Here is a 22,903-nt window from a genome sequence, read left to right as displayed (position 1 = left end):
GCCTCCTAGTCATGTGATGTAGGGAGAAAAATATCAACATGACTGAGCTCTGTTTGTGAAAACGAGCATTAACAGCTGTGGCGTTTACGTGAAATATTATGAATTAGAGTCCACAACACTAAGTAACAACCGGATGTTAGCTCTTTGTTTTTCCGGTGTCACTGCACAGGTAAGCTATTTAGCTTAACTTCCGGAGAAAATAAATCAGCGGAGGTAACACAGTGTTAGCTCCTGAAGAAGTATGAATTGTTGAATATAGAATATTGAAGGTTACAGGTTTTTTAAAAAACAGATAGCGTTGTCAGTATGTACATTTACCGCTAAAACGTTATTAAGCAGCTACGAGGAAACAAACAGCAGGCTTGTTCTTGTCTGGGAGTTGTAGTCCTGATTTAAAAAGCTTGTTTAACATTTTACAGGATGTCTGTGGCTCCCCCAGGCCAGTACTCACTTGTGCACAGTTTGGCCACACTTCTTCGCAATAATGGTATGTTCAAATATTCAGTTTTGTATTTATTTTGTAATATTTTACAAAGCAGAGATAAAAATAATTTCACTTCAGCTCAGGTTATTTAAATCGACTCAATTCAGGCTGTGAGTCCAATCAAAACCATATGTTATAAGAAACTTCCTGCCGTGACGAGCTCACTTTAAAAGGTGGTTCGAAGCTTTGGCGAAACCTTTTACTTTTTATGAGAAAGATTTCAAAGTTGGGAACAAAACTAGCTCAGTCAATGGCTTCGCCCAAGAAAAGGGCAGACTAACAAAAGCAAAGCATAAAACCAGTAGTCCTTTCTGAGGGGGAAAACAAATAGAGTTGAGACAAAAGTGCAGCAGAAGCTTCTCACCGACTAGAGAAGAGACGGCTTAACACAACACTTGATAAGGGGTCCTTTCTGTGGAAAAGAACAAAACAAAAAAGAAACGTTTAACAGCTATTATAGTATCAGGACTACTTTCTATTGAAAAGCAAAACAGAGTAGACAATGTTAAGAGCAACAATTAAAAACACTAAGAAGCTCTGGGCCAGGAGTACTTTCTACAGCGACGAAGAACAAGGAGAATATACAAAGTTCTTAACAGAACTAGCTGCCATTTATGGCTCCATTCAGGAAAGAGACTCCACTGCAGCTATAGAAGCCCTGGTGCTGGGCGTACTTTCAACCCTGAACCCTACAGCTACGGAGATAGCTGAAGATTGATGATGCTGATTGTCGATTTCTTTACGCTTTAGTCAACACTTGTCATGAAGTTGTGATGATCTCTCTCTCCCTTTTCCTCTTTTCAATCACTTTTCCTCTGTAGGTGATGTTGTCCTGGATGGCAGCAGCACGCTGACCCTCCCCGCCTGCACCCTGCAGCAGCTCACCAGGCTCTTTGAGCAGTATTTGTTGTCCAGGAGCCAGCAGCATGGCTTCCTGGCGCTTCCTTCCCATCCGGCCGACACGTCCTCTCTGTTACAGCTGCAGTTCCTGTTCGATGTGTTGCAGAAGACGCTCTCTCTCAAGGTGAAGCCTTGAGCACAGTGGAGCATCTCTGAGGCCAGCCAGCTTCCATAAACTCTATATTTAACTTGGCCTTTGACTGGACCAAGTTACTATGAGACTGACTACAGCTGGGGTGAATTTATGAGGAAAAGCTCCCAAATCTGTCATGCTGTGGGCCAGCATATTAATGGTGTTTATTGATATTTAAGGGTTGAAATTAAATTTCGGGAATTTTATTTGACTTTTTACAGTTGAAAATGTTCTTTTGATATAGTATGCAAATTACTGTTTGCAGCCTTTTGTCAGATAAAGGTGTTTTATCTTTTTTAAAGTAACGAAGTGAGTTAATCCTGACTAATATTACTTCATCTGGTTGGGTCAAAGCACAGTCTGTCAATAGGCATGAGTGGGTCAGTGCTGTGCTGCCCCCTGGTGTTCAGTAAAATGTGACGATTTCAAGTGTTTGCTTTATTGAAAGTATAAGAACATAAACAAGCAGATATTTTTGCAAAAACATTTTTTCTGCAAGTAAAAGCAAACCTTCACCTCTTCTCTTGCTCATGTGGTTGAAGAACTAGATTCTTTTGATTTTTGTCTAAATTCTTGATTCTAGAGTAAAAGTCTGACATTAAGATGTAGATATTACCCTGTTGCTCACTTTATATTTCTGGAATTGCAGCTCATCCATCCGCCTGGAGTGAGGCTGGAGTCGGCAGTGAAAATCTTCCCTTTCAAGTCTCTCAAGTGTTTAGAGGTACAATCTGAGCTTTATTTTTTTTTTACACTTGCATGTAGTTCTTGTGCAAAAAGTTTACACACGCTTAATATGAATATTAAGAACAAAAAAAAAAAAACATCCAGATTGCGATTTGTAACTCGGGGAGGAAGCCCTTCATTTCTGGGACGCGTGAAGTAAAAATCGGAAGAGTTTATTAAATTTATGACGTCAGGTTTTGGTGTAAAGGAAACGAGCTTGAGCTTGAGAACGCCATCCCAACAGTGATGGTGTTGGAGGGTGGCACCGTCAAGTTGTGATGGCTCCCCGTTGGCGATTTACACAATAGTTGGCAAGAGGACTGAACATGATGTGGAGTTGTTGAAGTCAGATCAGCCAAATAAATTATAAATTGTAAAGTACCTTAACGGCAACAAAGTTAACGTTTCAGAACCAGTTCTGTCAGGAGGAATGGAGCAGAACTCCAGCAAACTGTTGTTTATAGAAGGAGGCAGCTGACCCAATTTAATTTATAGTATGATGTATAAGCCTTAAGAATTTAAGTAGAACTCTTGAAAGTTGTAGATGTATTTTTTTTTCCTTGTTCTCCTCCAGCTGAAGAGAATCCCAGCACACCTCCTTGAGGGACTCCGAGGAGTTTATTCCCAGCTTGAGGTCTTCACCTGCTCAAAGAGCCTCAACTCCCTGGAGGTACGTGGAGTTTGGATGGTCAGCTTCCCGTGTCCGTGTCCGTAGCAACTGTGTGTTTTGGCCTTTTCCCAGGAGCTGCTCTCTCTGTGTGGAGGTGACCTGAGCTCTGCGCTGACCTGGCTGGAGCTCCACACCCTGAACTTCAGCTACAACTCCATCGTCTGCCTCGACCAGTCACTAGTGAGAGCAAGCCGCCCTCACCTCTCTGTCCTTACTACTGCCAGCATCCTCGGTCACACTCCAACTGTTCCCCCTTTTTCTTGTAGAGTTTACTAAACGTCCTGAAATCCTTGGATCTGAGCCATAACAAGATTCAAGAGTGTGGAGAATTCCTAAAGGTAGAATTTTCTTTTCATTTTAGCATTTCTCCATTCCTTTTTAGAAGCTAATATATAATTGGGTTTTTTTGGGGTTTTTTTAGCCTCTGAGTGAGTTGGAACACTTAAACCTGGGATACAACTGCCTGCAGAGGGCGCCAACACTCGGGCCCAGCGCCAGGGCCAAGCTGCACACGCTCATCCTCAGGAACAACGAACTGGAAACCATTAACGGTAAAGAGTGCTGGCGTTACTCGTGGAGTCTCTTATCTAGCCCTGAAACTCAGGCGGCTCCGGCCAGACTGAGAGGCTGGCTGATGAGGTCACAGAGCCCATTCAGGGCGGTGATGTCATACGAGAAATAAAAATAAACCACCTTGTTTTTCAGCTCTTCAGTTTTGTTTCTGTTCCCTGTTTTCGTGCAGGTGTGGAGCAGTTGTCCTCTCTCCGGCATTTAGACCTGGCCTACAACCTGCTGCTGGAGCACGCCCAGCTCGCCCCTCTCTCCCTGCTGCACGGCCTCACCAGCGTAAGGCGCTACTTTTATCCCCACAGCCTCATCCAGCCCCATGTCGGCTCATGCGATGAGGTGTCGTTGCAGCTAAACCTGGAGGGAAACCCGCTGTACTACCAGAAGAGCCACCGCACCTGCACCGTGCCACACCTGTCCCCGAAGGCTGTCAGCCTCAGAGTGAGACGCTGCCTGAAACTGAACCGTTTTTATTTTGCCGCATCATAAAAACTCATTTTTTGTGTCTGTTTCTAGATGAGGCTGGATGGAACCCCGCTGTCCTCCTCCGAGTTATCAGTAAGTCTGGGTGTTTGGCTGCAGCCGCAACATGTGCTTTTCAGGGATGGATTCTGTTTCCCTCTTGTTTTCTCTGGAGAGCAGTGGGACAGGACAGAATAGATATGTCCAAACGAACGGAGCAGAGGGCATTGTGTAGAAGAGAGTCAGAGTTCAGTGTGTTTCTGAGCAACGTTTCTCTGTTCTCCAGGTTCTACCCAAAGCAGGTCAGCTGATCATCCAGGTCCAGACGTCTGTGGCTCCAGCCAGCGATCCACCTGAACGCAGCAACCAGGAGCCGTCAAGTGGGGCGGGGGATTTGAGTGACAGCCTGACCACCGCCGAAGTTGGGATGTCCCGGTTTAGGAAGAAGAAGTCCAGAGTAAGAGTGAATCCAGGAGCCATTTTGAAAAGAAACAAACCCAACGACGATTGAAACTGTGTTTGGTGTTTCAGAGTAAGGTCAAAGTTCGGAGAGCCAGCATCTCGGAACCAAGTGATACTGATCACGAGCCCAGACCCTTCTCCTCTGCGCAGGGTTTGTAACTACCGTCTCTTCAGCAGCTACTGGAGAAATGTCTAACCCTCCCACTGTTTTCCGATGTCTCTCCACCAGACATCATTCTTCCTCACCAGCAGGAGATCGAGCGCATGTCCAGCTTCAGAGATCAGCTGGGGGAAGACTGGCTGAGATACCAGCACCATCTAGATGGAGGGGCTCCCACCACCATCAGCAGCCCATCCATCCCTCAGACTCTAACCAACGGCGTCAGCACCTCCATTACACCCAGTCATCCTGGGCCTGCTGTGGAGACCCCAGAGGTTCTCCCACCAGAGGAGACCAGCGTTTCTCTGCTGACCCCGGAGCCAAACGATCCGGAGACAGACTCCACGCTGCAATGGCTGAGTCTGAGCGCCCAGCAAACCGATTCCACTCTGGAGGCCAACACCGTGGACGGCCCGGTGAGGAAGCAGGAGCACCAGTCCAGCCCCGACTCCCAAAGGTCTGCCAGGGCGTTGAGTGGCGGTACCAACCCAGAAGAAGAAGATGAAATCGGAGGTAGGGAGAGAAACTCATTCGGGAATCTCTTCCACTTTCCACTGGGGTTTGTCTCTGACTCCTTTGTACTTTTTGAGACTAAAAGTCTTCTTCCAGCAGTGGCCTGTACAAGTTCACCAATATTGGAGTACAGCATCCTTCCAGCTTTATTCTAATTTGACAGAAAGTCTAATATTCAGCGGCTGTCTGGTTCTTCCCATCGTCTCTCCAGTTGACCTGTGTCGCCCCCTGTTGGTCGGCATCCTCCCCACCGGAGAGGAGGGTGACGGAGAAGGTCGGGAGGGGAAGAGGATGGAAGTGTTTCTGCGAGTGAAACAGGGCGTCCTGGTAGAGGTGGACCCGCAGCGCGGTGTGGAGATGTCCCGGCTGGAGCTGGACAGCCTGGCCCGGGTCCAGACCACACAGGCCATCTGGACCCCACAGGTGAGCCCACCACCGCTCCCACTCCGCCAATCCATCCTGAACCTCTGCTTCCCTCCAACGCCGTGCCGCGCGTCGCTTTGGTTTCCTCCATTATGACAAAACACTTTAACTCTCTCTGTTTTACAACTGTCTGAAGACTGGGATGATCTGGGAATGTCATCCCAGATCATTGCTACTTTCTACACGTGGAGAAATATGAAAAAAGAAAACAGAAGAACATTTGATTCTACACACCTTTGTGATAACCTTTAGAAAGACCTGATTTTTTTTGTAATATTTGTGTCTAATATTCAATGAATCAGGATGTTTAACTGAAACATCCAACCTTCAGAGTGATGTCCAATCACACGCCACCATCTCTGCAAACTTCTGTTGTCTTTCCTACCCGGCGTGGTCCCAACACGGCTCTGCTTTCGCCTCCTCAGGACGCCGCCGAGCTGTTTCCTGCTGTGGAGCTTCACTTCGACTATATTGCCAAGTCCAAACGGAGGCGGACCTACGTCCTGCTAGATGACGACCCCCATCAGGCAGCACAGGTTAATGCTCCTTACTCACGTGATCTGGATTTGTTTCTCTGACTCGTGTTTATGACCACATGTTCCAGAAGAGAAAATATGAGCTATTTGCGTTGTGCTCGGTGTACAGGCAGGAGTTTGATGAATCGTGTCCCTGCAGGTTTTGAGCGACATCCTGTCCGCTGTGCTGGAGGAGAACCAGCGGCGTGACTCTAAATCGGGTTCCGCCTCCTCCCGCCTGCAGTGCCTCCGCTGCAGGTCAGAGTTCAGCTCTCATCTGGCAGCTGGTGAAGAGGAGGACGGTGGGAGTAGAGTGGGAGTGATGCTGCTGAAACAACAACCTATAGCCAGTCCCTATCCCGAGGTCAGGCCAAAACAGGAAAAAACATTTAAAAAAACATGACGAACTGGCATAAAAGTCTTCAAGAAATTAAAGTAGTTGATAAAAGGTGTCCAGATCTGAGAAAAACTCATCAGCAACTTGTTGTCCAAGTTCATGCTGGATCTGGACATGGCAACCGTTGCTCTTGAACGTCTCTAAATCTGTCAGAAACAGTCAGGTTTTAATGTCCCCCCTCCCTCCCTCCCCCCGGTCCAGAAGCATCATGGGAAACTGTGGGATTTCAACTGTGTGTCTGTTGAAATCCCTGACAGCAGGCTTTGTGGTTCCAGCTGGAGATAAAGCCAAAGTCAAGGTCAGCGTGTGCGCCACAGTTCCGCTAAACAAAAAGCGTTGGAGCGAAGAATGCCTTCTACTGGCGGAATTCAAGGTTTCTCTTACAAAAGCTGGATTCTTACTCTTTTATAATATTTTCCTCAAACTAATGGGCAGAAACACTGCAAACAAATCTACTGAACAGAACAATAATAACTAAGGGTGGACCGGTTGGAGTTTACCGTTCTTTAAAAAGCCTGACCTGCCAATTGCGATTTTGGCTGACACCAATTCTTTTGTCTGAAATGTTGCTCAGAGTACATTTCAGTTCCACTTCTCAGTGGGACGCTGCTGATTGTTAGTGTTTGCCATGTCTCCAACGGGTTGCTCTGCTGTGTGTGTGTGTGTGTGTGTGTGCAGGAGCAGTGTGTGTTTGTCCAGAGTGTGGCAGTGACCATGTGGTCCAGGTGGCCCATCAGGCGGCGCCCTGCAGCAGTACGCCCATCAGCGGCTCGCCGCTTCTCGGACACGAACTACAGCCTCTGGATTTCCCACAGAGCGCCGGCAGTGCAGAGCAGGTCCTCCTCTCTAACACGCTACTCTCCTGTTCCACTTCCTGCTCTGATCTCTGTTTTTTTTTTTTTTTGTTTCTGCAGCTCGGTGAAGTGCAGCGCGTCGGCAGCAGCCTCCTCCTGCAGTCCGCCGCCGCCTCGCCGGAGCAGAGCTTCGTCACGGCCCAGGGAACCTCCTTTTTCATCGGCGACGCCCCGGACCGCACCGCCAGCCTCTGCTGCCACCCCGACAGCCAGGGAAAGGAGGAGCTGGCAGGAAGCTACCAGTACTCCGTCAGCGGCGCTACGCCCCCGCAAGCCCGATTTCCTGCCGAACCTGCGCCTCCGTCCGTCCCAAAGGGTCAGCCCTGATTTCACCTTTTAAGGAACCCTACTTTATCCATTTCGCTTCAAAAACGAAATTCTTTTGCAGGAAATAACGGTGCTTTTATTTTACTTATTTTTTTCATCTGTTAAACATGGAATCACTTTGATGTTTGAGAAAACATCTGGAATCATGAGTTAGTATGTTGTAGCATTCCTTCCTTCTCTAATGGAACCAATTCTTTAAGGAATAATCTCTGCCTGATGAACAGACAGACCTGAAAAATAATATTTTCTCAATTTCTGCTCAATTTTGAGGGGTTTTTTTTGTCCTTCCAGATTAGGTGGTACTTAATGTTGTTTCACAACATCAACTGATTCTGTAACATTTTTTCCAATATTAAGCAGTTCCAAATTCTCCTCAATAAATGACTCCTAATATTTTCTAATTCAAGAATCTTTTTTTTTTTTTTCTGAAAATTCCGCGACTCCATATTTTCGTCAATATTAAATTATTAAATGATTCCATATTTTCCTCAACAATGATTTCATTTTTACAGATTTTTTTTTGTTGTTCCCTAAACATTACATGATTTCATATTCTGTGTGCAGGTTACTCTTTTTACAACTTTATATTTTTTCTTAAGTAACAGCAGTATGACGGTTATTTCGGTGTTTATTTGGGGATTTAGAGAACCAGAATGTCCAGCTGTAGTTCGGTTGTTTGTTTTATTGCGGCTGTTGGAGCTGTTAAGGAAGCTGTGTAAGTTTTGCCAACTTTAATTATCCCCCCCCCAAAAAAAAGCAATTAAAGCTGCAAATGAAACGCGATAAAGCCAAAGTGCCAAACTCCTGGAGTTTGGCACTTTGGCACCGTCTTATCTCGCAAAACGAACAGCGGTGGGAAAGGCAATTAGACTTCAGACAAAGAAGCGTCTCGACGAGCAAATGGCTTCCATCAGGAACGACACAGATGTAAACAAACAAAAAAAAAAAACACATTTCTGAGGCTTGGAGAAACAACCAAAGCAGGTAATTGTTGCTTTGTGGGTCACATTCCTGCGTGATATTCCAGGGGGTTTTATTGGGGGTGAGCGCTGCTGTTCCTCCCTGAACGCTGGAGGACAGGATCCAAACGACACTGGAGGCGAGCGGGGCCGCATAGGGATCCTCAGAGGGTTCCGCCGCGTCGGACTCCCCGACATCTGTCTGCCATTTCTGGGACGAACCACACGGTAAATTCGCAACAAGACAGATTGGAGTCATTACTGAAAGTGATGGGGGGGAGGGATGAAAGCCGAGGAGTCCTAATGATAGCTTCTTTATCTTTTTTTGTTTTTAATTTGTAGTGCTGTAGTACAAGCAGTACCATATAATTTGTCCTTGTGAAGCCGCAGAGTCACTCTGAAGACGACTCATCACGCAGCCTCAATGAACTGTTTTATTGTGACTCAGAAAAGCCTGATTTCGTTCTTTCTTTTTTTTTCTTTTTTCTTTTTCGTGTTCTTTAGGTGGAGGTTTGCTCCTCCACCTTTAGAGGAACAGCTCTCTCCAGGTTCAAAAGGCCTTTTACGTCTGATCTTTCTGTGCTGTTTAAATCAAAGACTGCTGGCTTATTTTGGCCTCTGTGGGTCCCTGCCCTGTCATTTCTGATCAGCTGGAATCATTCATCACCGCTCAGATAACTTCTCTTGCCGATTTATTGCTCTTATATGCCTCTGGCTAATGCGGCGGCCTGCTGCAGTAAAATCTGGCTACAGTTTCACACACACACACACACACACACGCAAAAAAAAAATGAAATATGTAAGTAAGTGCTCCCAAACTGCAGCCCCAAATCTCTGCCTCAACTATTAATGGAAGATATCATTTGAGGGATTGGAGAAAAAGCGGTAAAAATCTGCTCATTCATTAGTCTTCTAGTTTATGGCTGGCTAAAAATACAAACCAGACGGCAGTTTTTAATAAAAAAAAAAAATTCCAGGATTTCTTTTGTATTTTTGATGGAAATTGAAGATGATTATAAAAATATGAGCTCGATTTTTTTTTTTTTTTTTTTTTTTTTTTTTTTTTTATGGCAAGTAGCAAAAATGATTCACCTGGATCATAGAAAACTGAAACTGTGCCTAGTTTGCTTCAGAAATCAAACATTTTGCTTCAGAAATCAAACATTTTGATTTCTGAAGCAAAATGTTCACATCTAAGGGTGCACTGATAAATCGGGCCCAATTTCCTTAATTTTGGGAGATCAGTGATCAGCCGATACTTCCATGTGAAGCCGATCTCATCTACCTCAACTAAGGTTCAGAAATCAGAATGTCTTCTATTGCTGTGCTGTCGGAGAGCACCCATATTTAGATTCTTTTTTTCCCCCAGATGTTCATTTGCGAGGTTAGACACTGATGTGGGACAAACTGAGCTGCTTTGCAGTCTCGGGTCTAATTCATCCCAAAGGTGTTAAGTTAGATTGAGATCAGGACTCAGTGAAATTTTTACCAAACCAAATTCGCAGAGGGCAACCCGTTCCCGACAGGTGTGATCATGTTTTGAGGATGGCAGTGGGAGGGTATTTAACGCAACAGAAAATGACCACGCTTCACTACAGCTTACAACAGCCTAATTAGTATTTTATGCCTCTCAGATAAGCCTATAGTCTAGGTATGTGATGAACTGTTTGATTTGTTGGTCAAGAACAAAGCGATTGTGCATAGGAAGAAAAAAAAAATGACTGGGCCTAACCCAGAGCCCTGTGGAACTCCATCCTTCCATTTAAGCCGTAATTAGAAGAATATGGCATTACTTTCACAGGTGGGAACCGCTAGCTAAAAAGTTAGTCATGGTAACCCTAGAGCGCTAACCATATGCATTACTTCAGCTAATGCTAAAGCGCTAAATTTCATCATTGCTGACATCCACCATGTGTCAGTGATGAGAGAAATATGCGTTTATTGGGAATGAATAAAAATCAAATATGATCAGATATTTACTTTTCTCCTGTCGTGTCTGTAGATGACTTGGATCTGTTGTCCGAGGACTACGAGTCCGTGGACCACCGGCTGAAGCTGTTCTTGGATGTGGAGGTCTTTGAAGAGGAAGAGGAGCTTCACTCTTTTCTCAAGGTCTGTGGGAGAACACACAGACAGGGAGCTTTCCTCTTTGAAAAGACGTTTTGTGTGAAAAAGGAAGAGTCGTAAGACATTGTCTTGAAGTTTCTTTTTAAATCCTCGCCACAGAACCCAAATGACTTCCAGACATCTGAAGCAGAAATATGGCAGCTCTGACTTTGAAAAGTCCTATTAATTATCTCTCAAATAGCTCAAAAGGTTCAGTTATAAAGCATGTTGGTCTGCCAGTCAGACAGCCTCTTTATAGCGACGAGGAACAAATCAGCAGATCTGGCCTCTGACAGCGACTGCGGTTTGTGTTATTTGGGGGAAACGGATGAAATAGCTTTTGAGAAAGCGGTGTCATCCGAAAATACAGATGTTAATAGTTTAGTGTTGAAATTATGGCTCAATGAGCCTTATTATGATGCTATCAGAAAAACAATATTCACCCAGAAAACAGCTGTCATTTATTGCCCTTTTTTTCCCCTCAAATATCCAATAACATCATGTTCCTCTTTAATTTCTTTGGATCCACAGATGTCGGCTGTAAAATATGGGGAACCAGGGGAGGTTCCCTCGCTGTTGGTTGTTTCCAACCAGCGGTTCTACTTTCTGGAAATGACATCAGACATGCAGTAAGTAAAGCAAAGTTTCTGCTTTGTTCTTTTTTTAAAACATGAAATGAGTAGAGCTCTGTTATTCCAAACATTCACCCCACTGTGAATTTTTAGGCCCGTTTTGCTGAGAATGCCAAACTTTCTATATGCTCCCTATTATTTGGGTAAATACTTGATTTGTAAATTGCATAGAGGACACATTTTTGGTAGTCATTAGCAAAGTTGGAGTTTATTAATTCACTTTTTCATTTCTAACTTTTTGTGGAACGTAACTCCGACTTGCATATCAGTATCTGAAAAAACAATTGTGGATTGCAAATCTGAAATATTGAGGAACGATGGTACCTAACCAATCGATAAATTGGCTCAACTTACTTAATATTGAGAAATCGGCGATCGGTTGATTCTCACATGAGAAGCAGATCTTACCTACTTCTACAAATGTCTGAAAATTATATCAAATGGGTTTCGGCCAAAATCGGAATCGGCAAGTTGGGTTTTCCGAATATTGGCGATCGGCCACAAAAGTGCAATCGGTGCACCCGTAATGAAAAGAAGCGCATTTTTTGCAGGCGGTCTCATGTGTTCACGGTTTGTCGCTAACCTGAACCTCTGCGAGAATATGGGGTCCAAGTTTAGAGATGACTTTTGTCTCATAAAGACAAAATGAATTCAAAAATGAGCAATCATTCATAAGGGGGCGCCACACTGCAGTTTACTTCAGTGACTTTCAGAGGGGAGAATCTTCCCACCCTCCATTCAGGATGAACACAGCGCAGCCTGGCCAGGTTTCTGGGTCACATCTTGAAAGCACATTGATCTCAAAACTCTCTCTCCCGCTCCTGTCTTTTCTTTTCTTCTGCGTCACAACAATAAGAAATGAATCCCTCGGATTTCAACACTTGATCCGATGCTTTTTTTTTCAGGATTTTCTCAGAATTACCCTCCCGTGTTCTTTAACAACAAATCCACACCTTAAAGTGTCAGATATTACATAAGGCTTTTTAATCGGCTCATCGGTTTGTTTCTTGCCCTGTCTGAAAGCGTGGTGTTTCCTCCCAGCAGAGGTCCGCTCACCGATTGGCTGCAGAAGAAGGACAGCTACCCAATCATGGAGCTCAGCTACCTGGAGGTGGGCCTGGGCTCCCAGAGCATCCACATGGAGTTCGCAGATGGAGGCGTGGCCTATACTCTCCTCGTCAGGGACAGCGTGCGCTGCAAGCGTTTCTTTGGCCTCCTAACAGGTAAAACCAAACGCTAATTCCAAAACCCGTGTTCTGCTGCTGTTAGAACAGCTTGTTCCCGCTGCAGAGACCCAACCTGCTCCGACGGCAGACTACCGCTGCAGCAAATGTGCTTCATGACGCAGGCGTCTGCCCCCGGCCCCTCGGCAGCAGTGGCATCACGCACACTGAGCCCGTCCTGCCCAGACTGGATTGTCTGGAGAGGGAGGAAAACTTTTTATTAGACAGTAGCGGGGGGAAGGACTCGGGCTTGGAATGTCTGTGGAAATATGGAAAGTTAGTGTGAAGGTTGGGGACAAAACAGGAAATCTCTGGAACCTATGGAAAAGTAATCTGACGTTTCTGAACGAAGCAAACATGGAAAACACAAACATACCGTGGGTTTCAAAAGTACACACACCCCTGTTAAGAGGTTAGAACTTTTTTTCCACCTTAAATGTAAAAAAATAAATAAATAAAACTCCGTCCAAGAATGAAAAACACTTCTAAGAAGAAATGTGTCACCAAGTGTAAAACTTGTGTTTAATAGGAGTCAGTAAACTTAAGTTGAGTTGAACAGGTTAGAGGTTACAACCTGTGCAACCTGAAATTATATTATACTGTATAATATTAATATAATTTTACCAACTTGATTGCTTTCCTTGATAAGTTGCAGTATAGAGTACAAAAAGTAGCAAAATATATTTTACACATTCTTTCTAAAAAAAAAAAAAGTAAAATGCATTTGAGGGGGGAAAAAAAAACAAAAAACCTCTAATAATTATGATTACATCACCATGAAACTTAATATACCGAAGATGAAAAAAAAAAAAAAAAATGGAGCAAACCGATTAATTAAGTAAAACAAAATAACAAAATCTACATGTTTTGGCAACCTTCTTTTACATTCAGGTGAAAAATGTATTTCAATTCAAACTTTTGTAATGAACTACTATTCAAAGAACTGAATGTTAATCTTTTTATATAAATACCCTGAAAAATAATTTAACTCCAGGTAAACATCAGTCACTTTATTAAGCTCTTTAAGCCCTTTTAAGTATTGCTAAACATGAGGGTGTTGCAGTGGCCTGTCTGTCTGTCTGTCTGTCTGTCTGAAAGCTTTTTAATATGCTGCCTCTCTGCCCAAGCAGAGACCAGAAGTCTCTGTCACTGAGGCTGATTACTAGCAGGCTGAATGTGATGGATGTCACTGAGGAGGTAGAGCGTGGCCTAAATGAAGGTAACATTAAGTCTGCAAGCCTATCCGGTTTTGCTTCCCACTTCCAACAAAACCAACTTTTCTTTTCTTCCCCTCCCTCTCTGCTGTGAGAGTCTAAATCCATAAACAGCTCATTTAGTTTCTTGTATTTCATTGTGGCTGAAAATGCTTCCAGATTGCCTTCAACAAGACCACAGAGGCTCTTGTTGAATTCTTGGTTACAAAAAAAAAAATCTCTAAGAGAATCACAGAGAAATCAGATGTTTCCGGTTCAAACGTCAGCTATATGTTGGTTTCTGAGATAGCCAAGTTGTTGTTACGGCGACGACTCTCTGTTCTGTCAGCCAGACGGACCCGAAATACAGCTGGTGAAAGGTTTCGCCAGAGGAAGTACAGAAACGCTTAACCAAAACAAGCCCCTGTCCCGTCGCCTAAATCAGCGGGCAAAGTTTGAGACCACAACTGGAATGACGGTGGACTCGCTGGCTAGAGAGGACGGAAAGGATGTGGTCGCAACCAGGACGGCTTTTTGGAGCCGGCAGCTCTGACGCAGCTTCAGCTGAAACCTGAGAGATAACACGTGGCACATGGGAGCTGCCGCCCAAAGAGAGCGGTTCATTATCGTTTATTTTTCTCTCATTTGGGGCAGTTTATTGCTCTTCACTCGAGTTTGTCTTGAGAGATTTGATGGATTCGTCCCATCAGAAACAGGCTTTCGGAGACCAGCTGACGTACAGAGTGGTGGTGTGATGTTTACTTTCCTGTGAAAATCATCAGGGGTGTTGGTGTTGATGCTGGAGGCAGCCGAGGGAGTCTGCAGCGTGACGCTCACCAGAGCCCCATCCAGACTCCAGTTGTTTGCCAGCTTGCTTCTAAACACTTTGTCCGCCTGTCGCCTTTGCTTATGCGTGATCCCAGTCTTGGATGGCACCTCGCTAACTGTCTGCGTGAACATGTTGTTCAATCTTCTAGTCAGTCCATCACTCGCTGCGTCATGTCAGCAGTGTGGGAGACTCTTCAAGTTGGAATCTTCAAGTGATTATATTTAGCCTGTCCACTGCCTTCCCTGTGAGATTCCTCTTGGGAACAAAAGTTCTCTCTTTCAGCACAGTCTGGTCTTTCTCCCCTTGATTCGGATTGTCTCCCATTCATTTTGACCTGGCCAATCAGTGAACAGAAAGAGAAGTTGTGAATGATGACGTTGGTTTTCTGAAGTAGCTGTAGTTTTAGCAAAGTCTGCGGAGGAAGTGAAGTCCCTGTTCGCCACTCTTCCAAATATTGAATTTACCTTTTCAGCTGCATCGTTTGGATCAGCTCTCCCTACTTCTGTCCTTGTTTTTCATTTTTACAATCATAAAATGTAAGAAAACAATAGCACACTATAATAGACCATAAAAACACATGTAAACATCTGACGCAAAACGGAACATGATATAGCATCTATGCTACATTATGATAAAATATAATAGTGCAGTATGATATAGTATTGTACAACACAACAGAATTATGCAATATATATATTTAAAAGTCCTTTTCTACTACAAAAATGACTCTTTCCTTCAGATCGTCGTCAGAAGATTAAAGCAGACCATGTTTTGCCACCGTCCCACTCCCCATCTCTCCCCCTTCATGCCCCTATACATTCCTTTTAAAATCTCATCCATTCAGCCTCTCTGCTGGAGATATCTCCTCCGCCCCGTATTGTTGATTCTTGTCACCCTTAATCTCACACCAACATTTGACGCCTGCTCGACGCGACCCAGCGGATCCTATTCGCCGCCGCATTTTTTTCCCACCCACGGACTCAATGGAGCCGAAACCCTACACCTGCAACTAGAGTTGGCTTTCTTGTTGGAGTTACAATAGCAGAAGGTCTGTGAGTCGGAGTGCCGCTTCTGTCTGCAGGCTCCCCCCGCCCTGTAAATGATGGGGTATGACGTTCCTTGATCTGCTTTCACACTCTGGTTTCGTTTCCTTGGCTTGTTCCCTCTTGCCGGGTTGGTGAATGTAAGCAGAGCTGAAATCTCTCACCTTAACCCGAATATCTCTTGAACATTAGTAGAGAGGTGTGTGTGACGTCAGTTGTTTGAGCTGCTCACTTTTCTGGCAAATCCATGAACCTTTAGATCTTTTCCAAAAGGAATGTGGGGCATTTTCTTTAAATTTCCTGTGGTTATTTAATAAATCTTTTGGTTTCTAGATACGTCCTTGGAGATCTCATACTTCAGGCCTTCCATTCTTTGGTTTTGGAATTGTTTTGGAATATTTGGTTGAGTGATGAATGCTCCATTGAGGACACAAAAGCACACACTCCGCTTTTCCACAATATTTAGAGAAGAATGTAAGTTTGATTTAGGGCTGCAGTTCATTACAGAGGATGGAAAATGAAATGAGGTCCAGATAGTGGCTGATCGCACAACAACAAACCCGATTGGCTTCAGAAGGCTACCAAATCCGGACATCTGAGTTCAGGCAGCTGAATGAGTTGGAAAGGAAAATCTGGGATGTCTTTGGAATTCTGGACAGAAAGCGATGTCACACAAATGCAAATATACATGTCTGCACATCTCTGAAACAGAACTTTATTTGTTATGTGGTGAGTTCTGCACACGATAACGAGACGTTGTACTGCATGTTTGAGTGTATGACCGTTGCTTTGTTTTTCTCAAAACGTCAAATCCTCAGAACCAAAGCCGTGTTGTTCTTGAAGCACAATGTGCAAACAGTAAAGGAATAGATTCCACTGACCTTTGAGCCTAAAAAAACATCATAATGATGAGAAGGTTGGTTGGTTGGGATGAATGGGTGGTCTGTGTAGGCATTGGTAGATCAGGCGTTACACTTAAATTAAGATTAATTCTAGTGGATCTAACCAGGAGGTGTTGCAAATACAAGTTCATAAGTTGCTTTGTGGCAGAAAGTTCTGGATGTAAATCTTGGTATGGGGTCAGACCAAGGTTCTAACTCTAACCCTTACATGGATTTAGCATGTCGATGTTCTCTCTGGGTACTCCCATATCTTCCCATAGTCCAACAGGAAATGGGGGGCTAGTCTGGGCAGAGAACTTCTTGACAACTACTGGTCCTGTCAAGACACCAGTAGTCTAACACTCCATAAATCTGTTCTCTGAAGAAAGCCGTTGTGGCAATAAATCAAATATGAAGTCTGGCTCGTGGTTTTCCATAAGCCAAGTCACTGTCATGATGCTTTTCTTCAATGGGAAAAGCAGAAGACGACGTCCCAGGACAGGACCAGGAGGAATGTCTTCAACGTTACATGAACTGGTTGAAATAGTTAAGGTTTGTAGCAAAGTGTGGATCTTCTTTTCAGGACCATGACAACTTTTTCTCGTTCTTCCCTCCAGGAATGGTCCGTGAGATGGCCCACAAATCTGAGAGCAGGCTGCAGTCCATCTCCACCACCAGGCTGTCCGCCCAGCACCACCTCTGGTATGCGTTTGCCAGCGCCGCCGTCTCTCGACTCTTATTTGTGTCAACGCCGAAAGATGTGGTGTGAACAGTGTCGCGCACATTTGTATGCGGTCAAGCCATGAAGGTTAAGGGGAGAAGTTCCAAAGCTGCGCATTTCTGACACATCTTTACTTGATTACAATCAGCTTTCTCAGACTCTGTTTGGTGAAACAGGCTCACTAAATTAGCTGGTAAACCACATCTTAATTGGTAACATGTGCCTCCCCTTGCAAATTACGCAGCATTTGCGTACCCTCCCCCCCACCGCCACCCCCGCGAGTAGTTTGTAATCGCCACCAATAATTTTTTTTACGCCTTTTAATTGTGGAGGGTTTTTTTTTTTTCCCCTCTGAAGCTTTTCTTGCCGTTCCTGTTTTTCCAAGAAGTGGGGGGGGGGGGTTTTATTTTAATCATAAAAGTATGATTTCAGGGAAGAAAAGTTCAACATCTCGTGACAATCGAAGGTTTTATTCCTGCTGACAGATTGTGTATACTCACAAAGCAGGCTTGACGGAAAGGTGTTTCATTTGATTCGAACACCCCCCTGACCCGTCTAGAGTTTCTGACAGGCGAGTTCCAGGCCCCGGTCCCGAGGAGCCCGTTGGAGCGTCCGCGTACAAACACACAACGGATGCCGGACATTTTTTTTTTCAGCTTCTCATCTGGTTTTAGCTCCTCGACTCAATAATCAAAAGGCGAAGTAAAAAAAAAAAAAAAAAAAAAAAAAAATGAAATAAGCCCAACCCAAACGTCTCCTTCATGTGTTCCCGAGGCAGCAAACCACAATGTCAAAACACACTTCCCAGTGTTTGCGCAACACACGTCCCGTCAGCCGTTATTATGTCAATTATCCCCTCTGTTCTGCAGTTAATGCGGAATTCATGCCGCGCCGCTTTGGTGCTGACATCTTCCTGACGTAGCAGCACCTGCCAGCTCCTCATCTTAGAACAGGAATCTGTGGGATGTGTGTGAATATTTATGATGCACTTCTTTTGATCTGTCAGGCCTCTGGTGTGCGAAGACATCCAGGCAGATGTGGAGGACGGACAGCTGCAGTTCTTCTACATCCTGGCTTTTGTCTGCCGAGGTGACTCCCCCCCTTCCCCTCTATCCTCCCCCCTCCAAACCTTTAACAATCTTCAGACAAAGCGCTCTGTCTCTGCCAGATATCTCCTCTGTTATCACTCAGAAAAATCTGCTTTCATCAGTGGCTTTTTTTTGTTGTACTTTTTCTGTTTCTGAGGCCCATTTGCAAGATGTTGGTTTGTTATGGGAACAGTGAGATTTCAGGACGCACGTCAAGTGCATCGACATGCAAGGTTTGCCTCTGGGTAAACCCCGTTGAATTAACTGCAGACGAGTACACAGTCCTGCCTCAACCGTCACAGGCATACATATATGCATTTTGGGCTCTTAATGATTTATTTGAACTGTTCTTTTTCCACGTTGCAACAATTCTATGACATAAACTGATCGGTCGGGTCGATAATGTGTGGGTGTGATGGATCCATCCAACACAGCCCTCTCATTCGTTCTCTCCATCCTCCCAGTCTCCAGGTTCCATAATTTAAATCCTGCCCACTGCAGAAATCCCTACCATAAACTCATAGTGAACTTTTCTATTTAATCTTTTGAACTCGGCTTCAAAACTCGTTAGAACTCTGGAAATTTGAGAGTGGAAACGTTGCGGAGCTTTGTCGTGAAAAATGCGTGGGAACCCAAAGGAACACGGAGAGGGGAAGAAAAAGTCCAGCTGGATGCACGCTGCGGTGATCCTTTGTAATCCTAAAATTGACTCAATAAAGAGGCTTACGAACCAAAAAAGGGTACATTATTTTATTTCCCTCCAACTTATGGCAGACAGAGCCAAAAAATATGGAAAACAGGAGGTGATTTGTGGCCAGCCGCTGACGTGAGCCGCCTGTCAGCAAGCCCCGCTGACCTTTGCCAATAAATGAGGCAGAAATACACTGTTTAGACTCAGCGGCTTGACAGATGACTGTATTTGCATGCATGTGGTTAGGGACCAAATGTGTCAGGGCTGTAGGGTGCACGGCAGCCCGCCGCACTCTGCCTGTCCGTGGAATTTCAGCTGGCTCCTGACACATCCCGACCTGCCTATTCCCAACACTGACATGCAACGCTAAAACTACGAGAGGAAGCTCTTGACGTCACCGACCCGTAACTGTTACTTCTAAAGAGGCTCGGGTATTCAAAGTTCCAATTTGGTTTTGCGTCTTGACACTCAAAATATGGCAGCAAGTGGAAGAGTAAGATTAAGAACTCCAACCGAAGAGAAAACATGGTAGATTTACACGTTTACTGTAATAAATATGCACGACTAGATGCTCTGATTCCTACTTAAGAGTAAAACACAACTTATTAGAATTGAAAATTGTAAATTCTCAAATTTTTCCATTTTGATTAGAAAGAAACCCTCAATTGTCAATTTTACACATTCTTTATTTGTTCGATATAGAGATTCGCAATTTTCCCTTTATCAACTGCATAGCGATCAAATACTGAAAAATCGCATTTTCCTTCTCCGTTAAATGCAGCAAAGGCTAAATCTCACACTACAGCAGATGTGCAAGTTCTTCCATGGACTTTAATGCACTTAAAGGTTGAATAAGCATTTGATTGTTAGAAATATGTGCTTGAAAGTTTTAGTTTAACTTTCTGCTGGATTTAAAACGTAATAAAACCCGGCTACGTGAATGCTTTGTACCAAATGAAATGTGATGTAACGATAAAATGTTGAATCTGGAAGGCCCATGCACTTTTGTTCAGTTGTTTAATTGGTATTCAAAAAAAATAAAAATGAAAAAAGTTCATTTTTAGTCAATGTAATATGCCTATTTTTTTGTATTCTTGACTTTATTCTGACGCTTCACAACCTTATTTGACTTTGATATTTGTTTTGTAGCAACTAGCGCAAAATTCTGTAAGCAAATAAGTTTTCTATTTCACATGAAGACTAATAGTAATTTTTAAAAAAATTTTCCATTTTTAATAATCAGTTAAAACAACCGAACAAAAGGTACAGGAATGGAAAATCTTTGCTTAACGCATCACTCCTACTTTGTTTAAAACTGTTTTCCGTAGAGGAGCTGTGGCTGCCTCAGACTGTGCTGGCCACCAGGGAAACCCTCTACCTGCTGGACGAAGATCACCAATGGAGGAAAAGCGTCTCGGCGGCTCCTGAGGACAGCCGGGCGCGCAGCGGGAGCGCCGCTGTCCTGGAAACTCTTCCGATCAGCTGCGTGAGCTCGGTGCTGCTGTGGGCCTCGGACCCGCTCAGGATGGACTTTAAGCTTTACGACGAGGTTAGTTCATCCTGAGAAGAAGACGACGGCCGCCGCTCTGACAGAGAGAAACGAGCATCCTCGCTTTAACTCTCAGTTCTTTCTCTTTTTTTTTATTTGGGTCGCCTTTCCGATTCGGTCGCTAATTTTCTTGAATTCTGGATGTTCTGAAAGCTCAAAGTCTGTGTTGTGTTCTCACGTGTCTCTCTGCAGACTGTGAAGCAGGAGAAGACGTGGTGCGTGCGCGCCGAGAGCGCCGAGCTCCTCCAGGGCCTGCTGTCCTGGGTCAGGGCGCAGTGGGAGGCCATGTTCGGAGTCAAGCTGCACATGAGTCTGCAAGACGAGCCGCCGTAATGGATCCAAACAAACGAAACAACAAAAAGCCAGAGTTTTTAGGCTTCAGTCCTGTGCGGGTTATCCAGCGAGTCTGCGTCTTTTGTTTTCTCTGCACTCTAGTCTGCTCCCATTACGCTTGTTGCTTCAAGCCAAGAGCTTGGAAATGATTGCACTCATTCATGTGGCACACAAGCCTGTAAAAAAAAAAAAAAAAAAAGGGAAAAAAAAAGCTGTGCTTGCATAATAATTTTTCCTCCAGGAAAACAAACAAACAAACAAAAACAAAAAAACCCCATCCCCAGTGGAGTTTTCTCCAGCTGAAATGAAGTGTGCCTTGTTTCTTTGTGAAGATGAGACGTCCTCGTTTCGGCGATGCGCCTAAATGCACGTCGTGTTTTCTGGATCACCTGTAGCGCTTCGCCAATATAGGTCAGGCTCCTCCGACTGGGATGAACGGCATTAAGGCTTTAAACGTGTCCAGCCGTCACGCGCTCAACACGGGGAACGGCTAAGGCTCTCGTCAAGCGAAACCTTTGACCCCAATTAGGGTCTTATAGTTGGTCTAAGTATAAATGGTCTTGTATACTGTTTAAAATGTAATCCACAGGTTTTCCAGATGTGTGAATTAAGAGTTTCTATAAAATAGATCAGCAGGAGAAATCTAACCTAGCTAAAATCTAACTTAATTTATGTTGATGATGCAGAATGCCCATTTATATTTTTGTATAAATGTATGATAAATGTGTTTACTTGGATATATAAAAAAGAAAAAAGTTGTCTTTGTGCGTGTTGTTGCAATTTTGATGAGTTCCTGTTGCAAATTTACAAAACAGACGCATTTTATTTATTGATGATCCTGCTGATGGACTCATGATGGCCAGATTGGGAAAAAAAAAAAAAAGATACCTGAAGCTGAAATTTCTCCAAAATTAAGTTCCTTTTATCGTCCTTCAACCGCAGATAAATCATCCCATGTTTTACATTTTAATAGGTTTACTCTTCGTTATTTGCATGTCTGCTCTTGCTTGCTGCGGTGTCTCAAAATATTAAGGAAGCCGAATTCCAAACTGGAATTTTTGTCTTCACTTGATACAACTTGTAAAGGTGGAGTTACTTTTGCCTGGTTGATGATGCTGAAACATTGAAGAGAGACCAAGACAACAAGAACCTTTCACTAGCCATTTTCCTCATATTCGATGCAACCTTCGTTTTTCGTTTGTTGCCTTTCCGCTAAGGTTTGGGATAAATTAGGGCAAGTAAGACTACGTTACCAAGACAGCAGGTCTTGATGTGAACGATTTATGACCCCTAAGTGACCCAGAGGTGAAGAACAACAACATGGACATCAAACAGTAGCGCTCTGTTTACAGAAGTGATAATAGATGCAGTCGATTTTTTTTGTTTTTGTTTTTTTTTCCCTGCGGAACATTGACAGGACCCTTCGTCTAGAAGTCTGTTTGTGTGTGTAGTCTAAACCAGAAGTGGTGAGACTTCAGCGACAGACTTTCTTCACAATTATCAGAATTGTGATAATATTTACGCCACATGTGGAAGTGGCACAAATCAGATTTTTTTTTTTTTGGGAAACACCGTGAAAACACCATAATTGGGCCATTCATACTGCCATAAAAATGTTTGATACGGGTGACTTTAGGCAAAACTTAAATTGGACTTGGGCTGCATTTGCCTTCTGTGTGAAAGTGGCAAGTTTGCATGTGACGCTAGGCCTTCCAGCTTTGGATAGGAAGCTAATAAACCTGAATGTATTCAATATCCTCTTAAATTTTCTACCAGTTGAACAACTGCAATAATTGTTTGAGAAAGTGACATTCAAACCTGGTTATTGCTAAAACTCAAGTCGTTAAACTCCTGGATCTTTTTTCAGGCGAGTTATCGCCACCAACTCAGTATGAGTTTATATGGTTTTGTAATTTTAAAAAAAAATATTTTTTTTGCTTTCCTCTGCTAAACTAAAAAATAAAAAAAATCCCTACACCCTAAAAGTTTTGGGGGAAACAATGAGTAACTAAAGGATCCACGAAACAGATCTTGGTTTCTGAGGTCAAAACACAACAAAGAT

The 22,903-nt window shown here is 43.9% G+C and overlaps 1 protein-coding gene across 1 annotated transcript; it reads left to right on the top strand.

Moving 5' to 3' along the window:
• Nucleotides 1-21,726, top strand: LOC122827500 (serine/threonine kinase 11 interacting protein). The gene is made up of 26 exons (XM_044110507.1): nucleotides 1-169; nucleotides 420-487; nucleotides 1,306-1,508; nucleotides 2,167-2,241; nucleotides 2,818-2,913; nucleotides 2,986-3,093; nucleotides 3,180-3,251; nucleotides 3,335-3,464; nucleotides 3,656-3,759; nucleotides 3,832-3,921; nucleotides 3,997-4,038; nucleotides 4,229-4,399; nucleotides 4,474-4,555; nucleotides 4,634-5,077; nucleotides 5,289-5,500; nucleotides 5,926-6,036; nucleotides 6,176-6,379; nucleotides 7,033-7,248; nucleotides 7,327-7,582; nucleotides 10,555-10,664; nucleotides 11,190-11,287; nucleotides 12,335-12,513; nucleotides 17,077-17,161; nucleotides 18,187-18,269; nucleotides 20,288-20,508; nucleotides 20,701-21,726. Exons 2-26 carry the CDS (start codon nucleotides 421-423, stop codon nucleotides 20,839-20,841), a joined length of 3,600 nt encoding a protein of 1,199 aa, XP_043966442.1. The 5' UTR covers nucleotides 1-169; nucleotide 420; the 3' UTR covers nucleotides 20,842-21,726.
• Nucleotides 21,727-22,903: the final 1,177 nt, after the last annotated feature.

The sequence above is a fragment of the Gambusia affinis genome, linkage group LG24 (assembly GCF_019740435.1).
Source record: "Gambusia affinis linkage group LG24, SWU_Gaff_1.0, whole genome shotgun sequence".
NCBI lineage: Eukaryota > Metazoa > Chordata > Actinopteri > Cyprinodontiformes > Poeciliidae > Gambusia > Gambusia affinis.
Note: the sequence above shows the minus strand (reverse complement) of the source record. Positions and strands in the feature narration are given on the sequence as shown.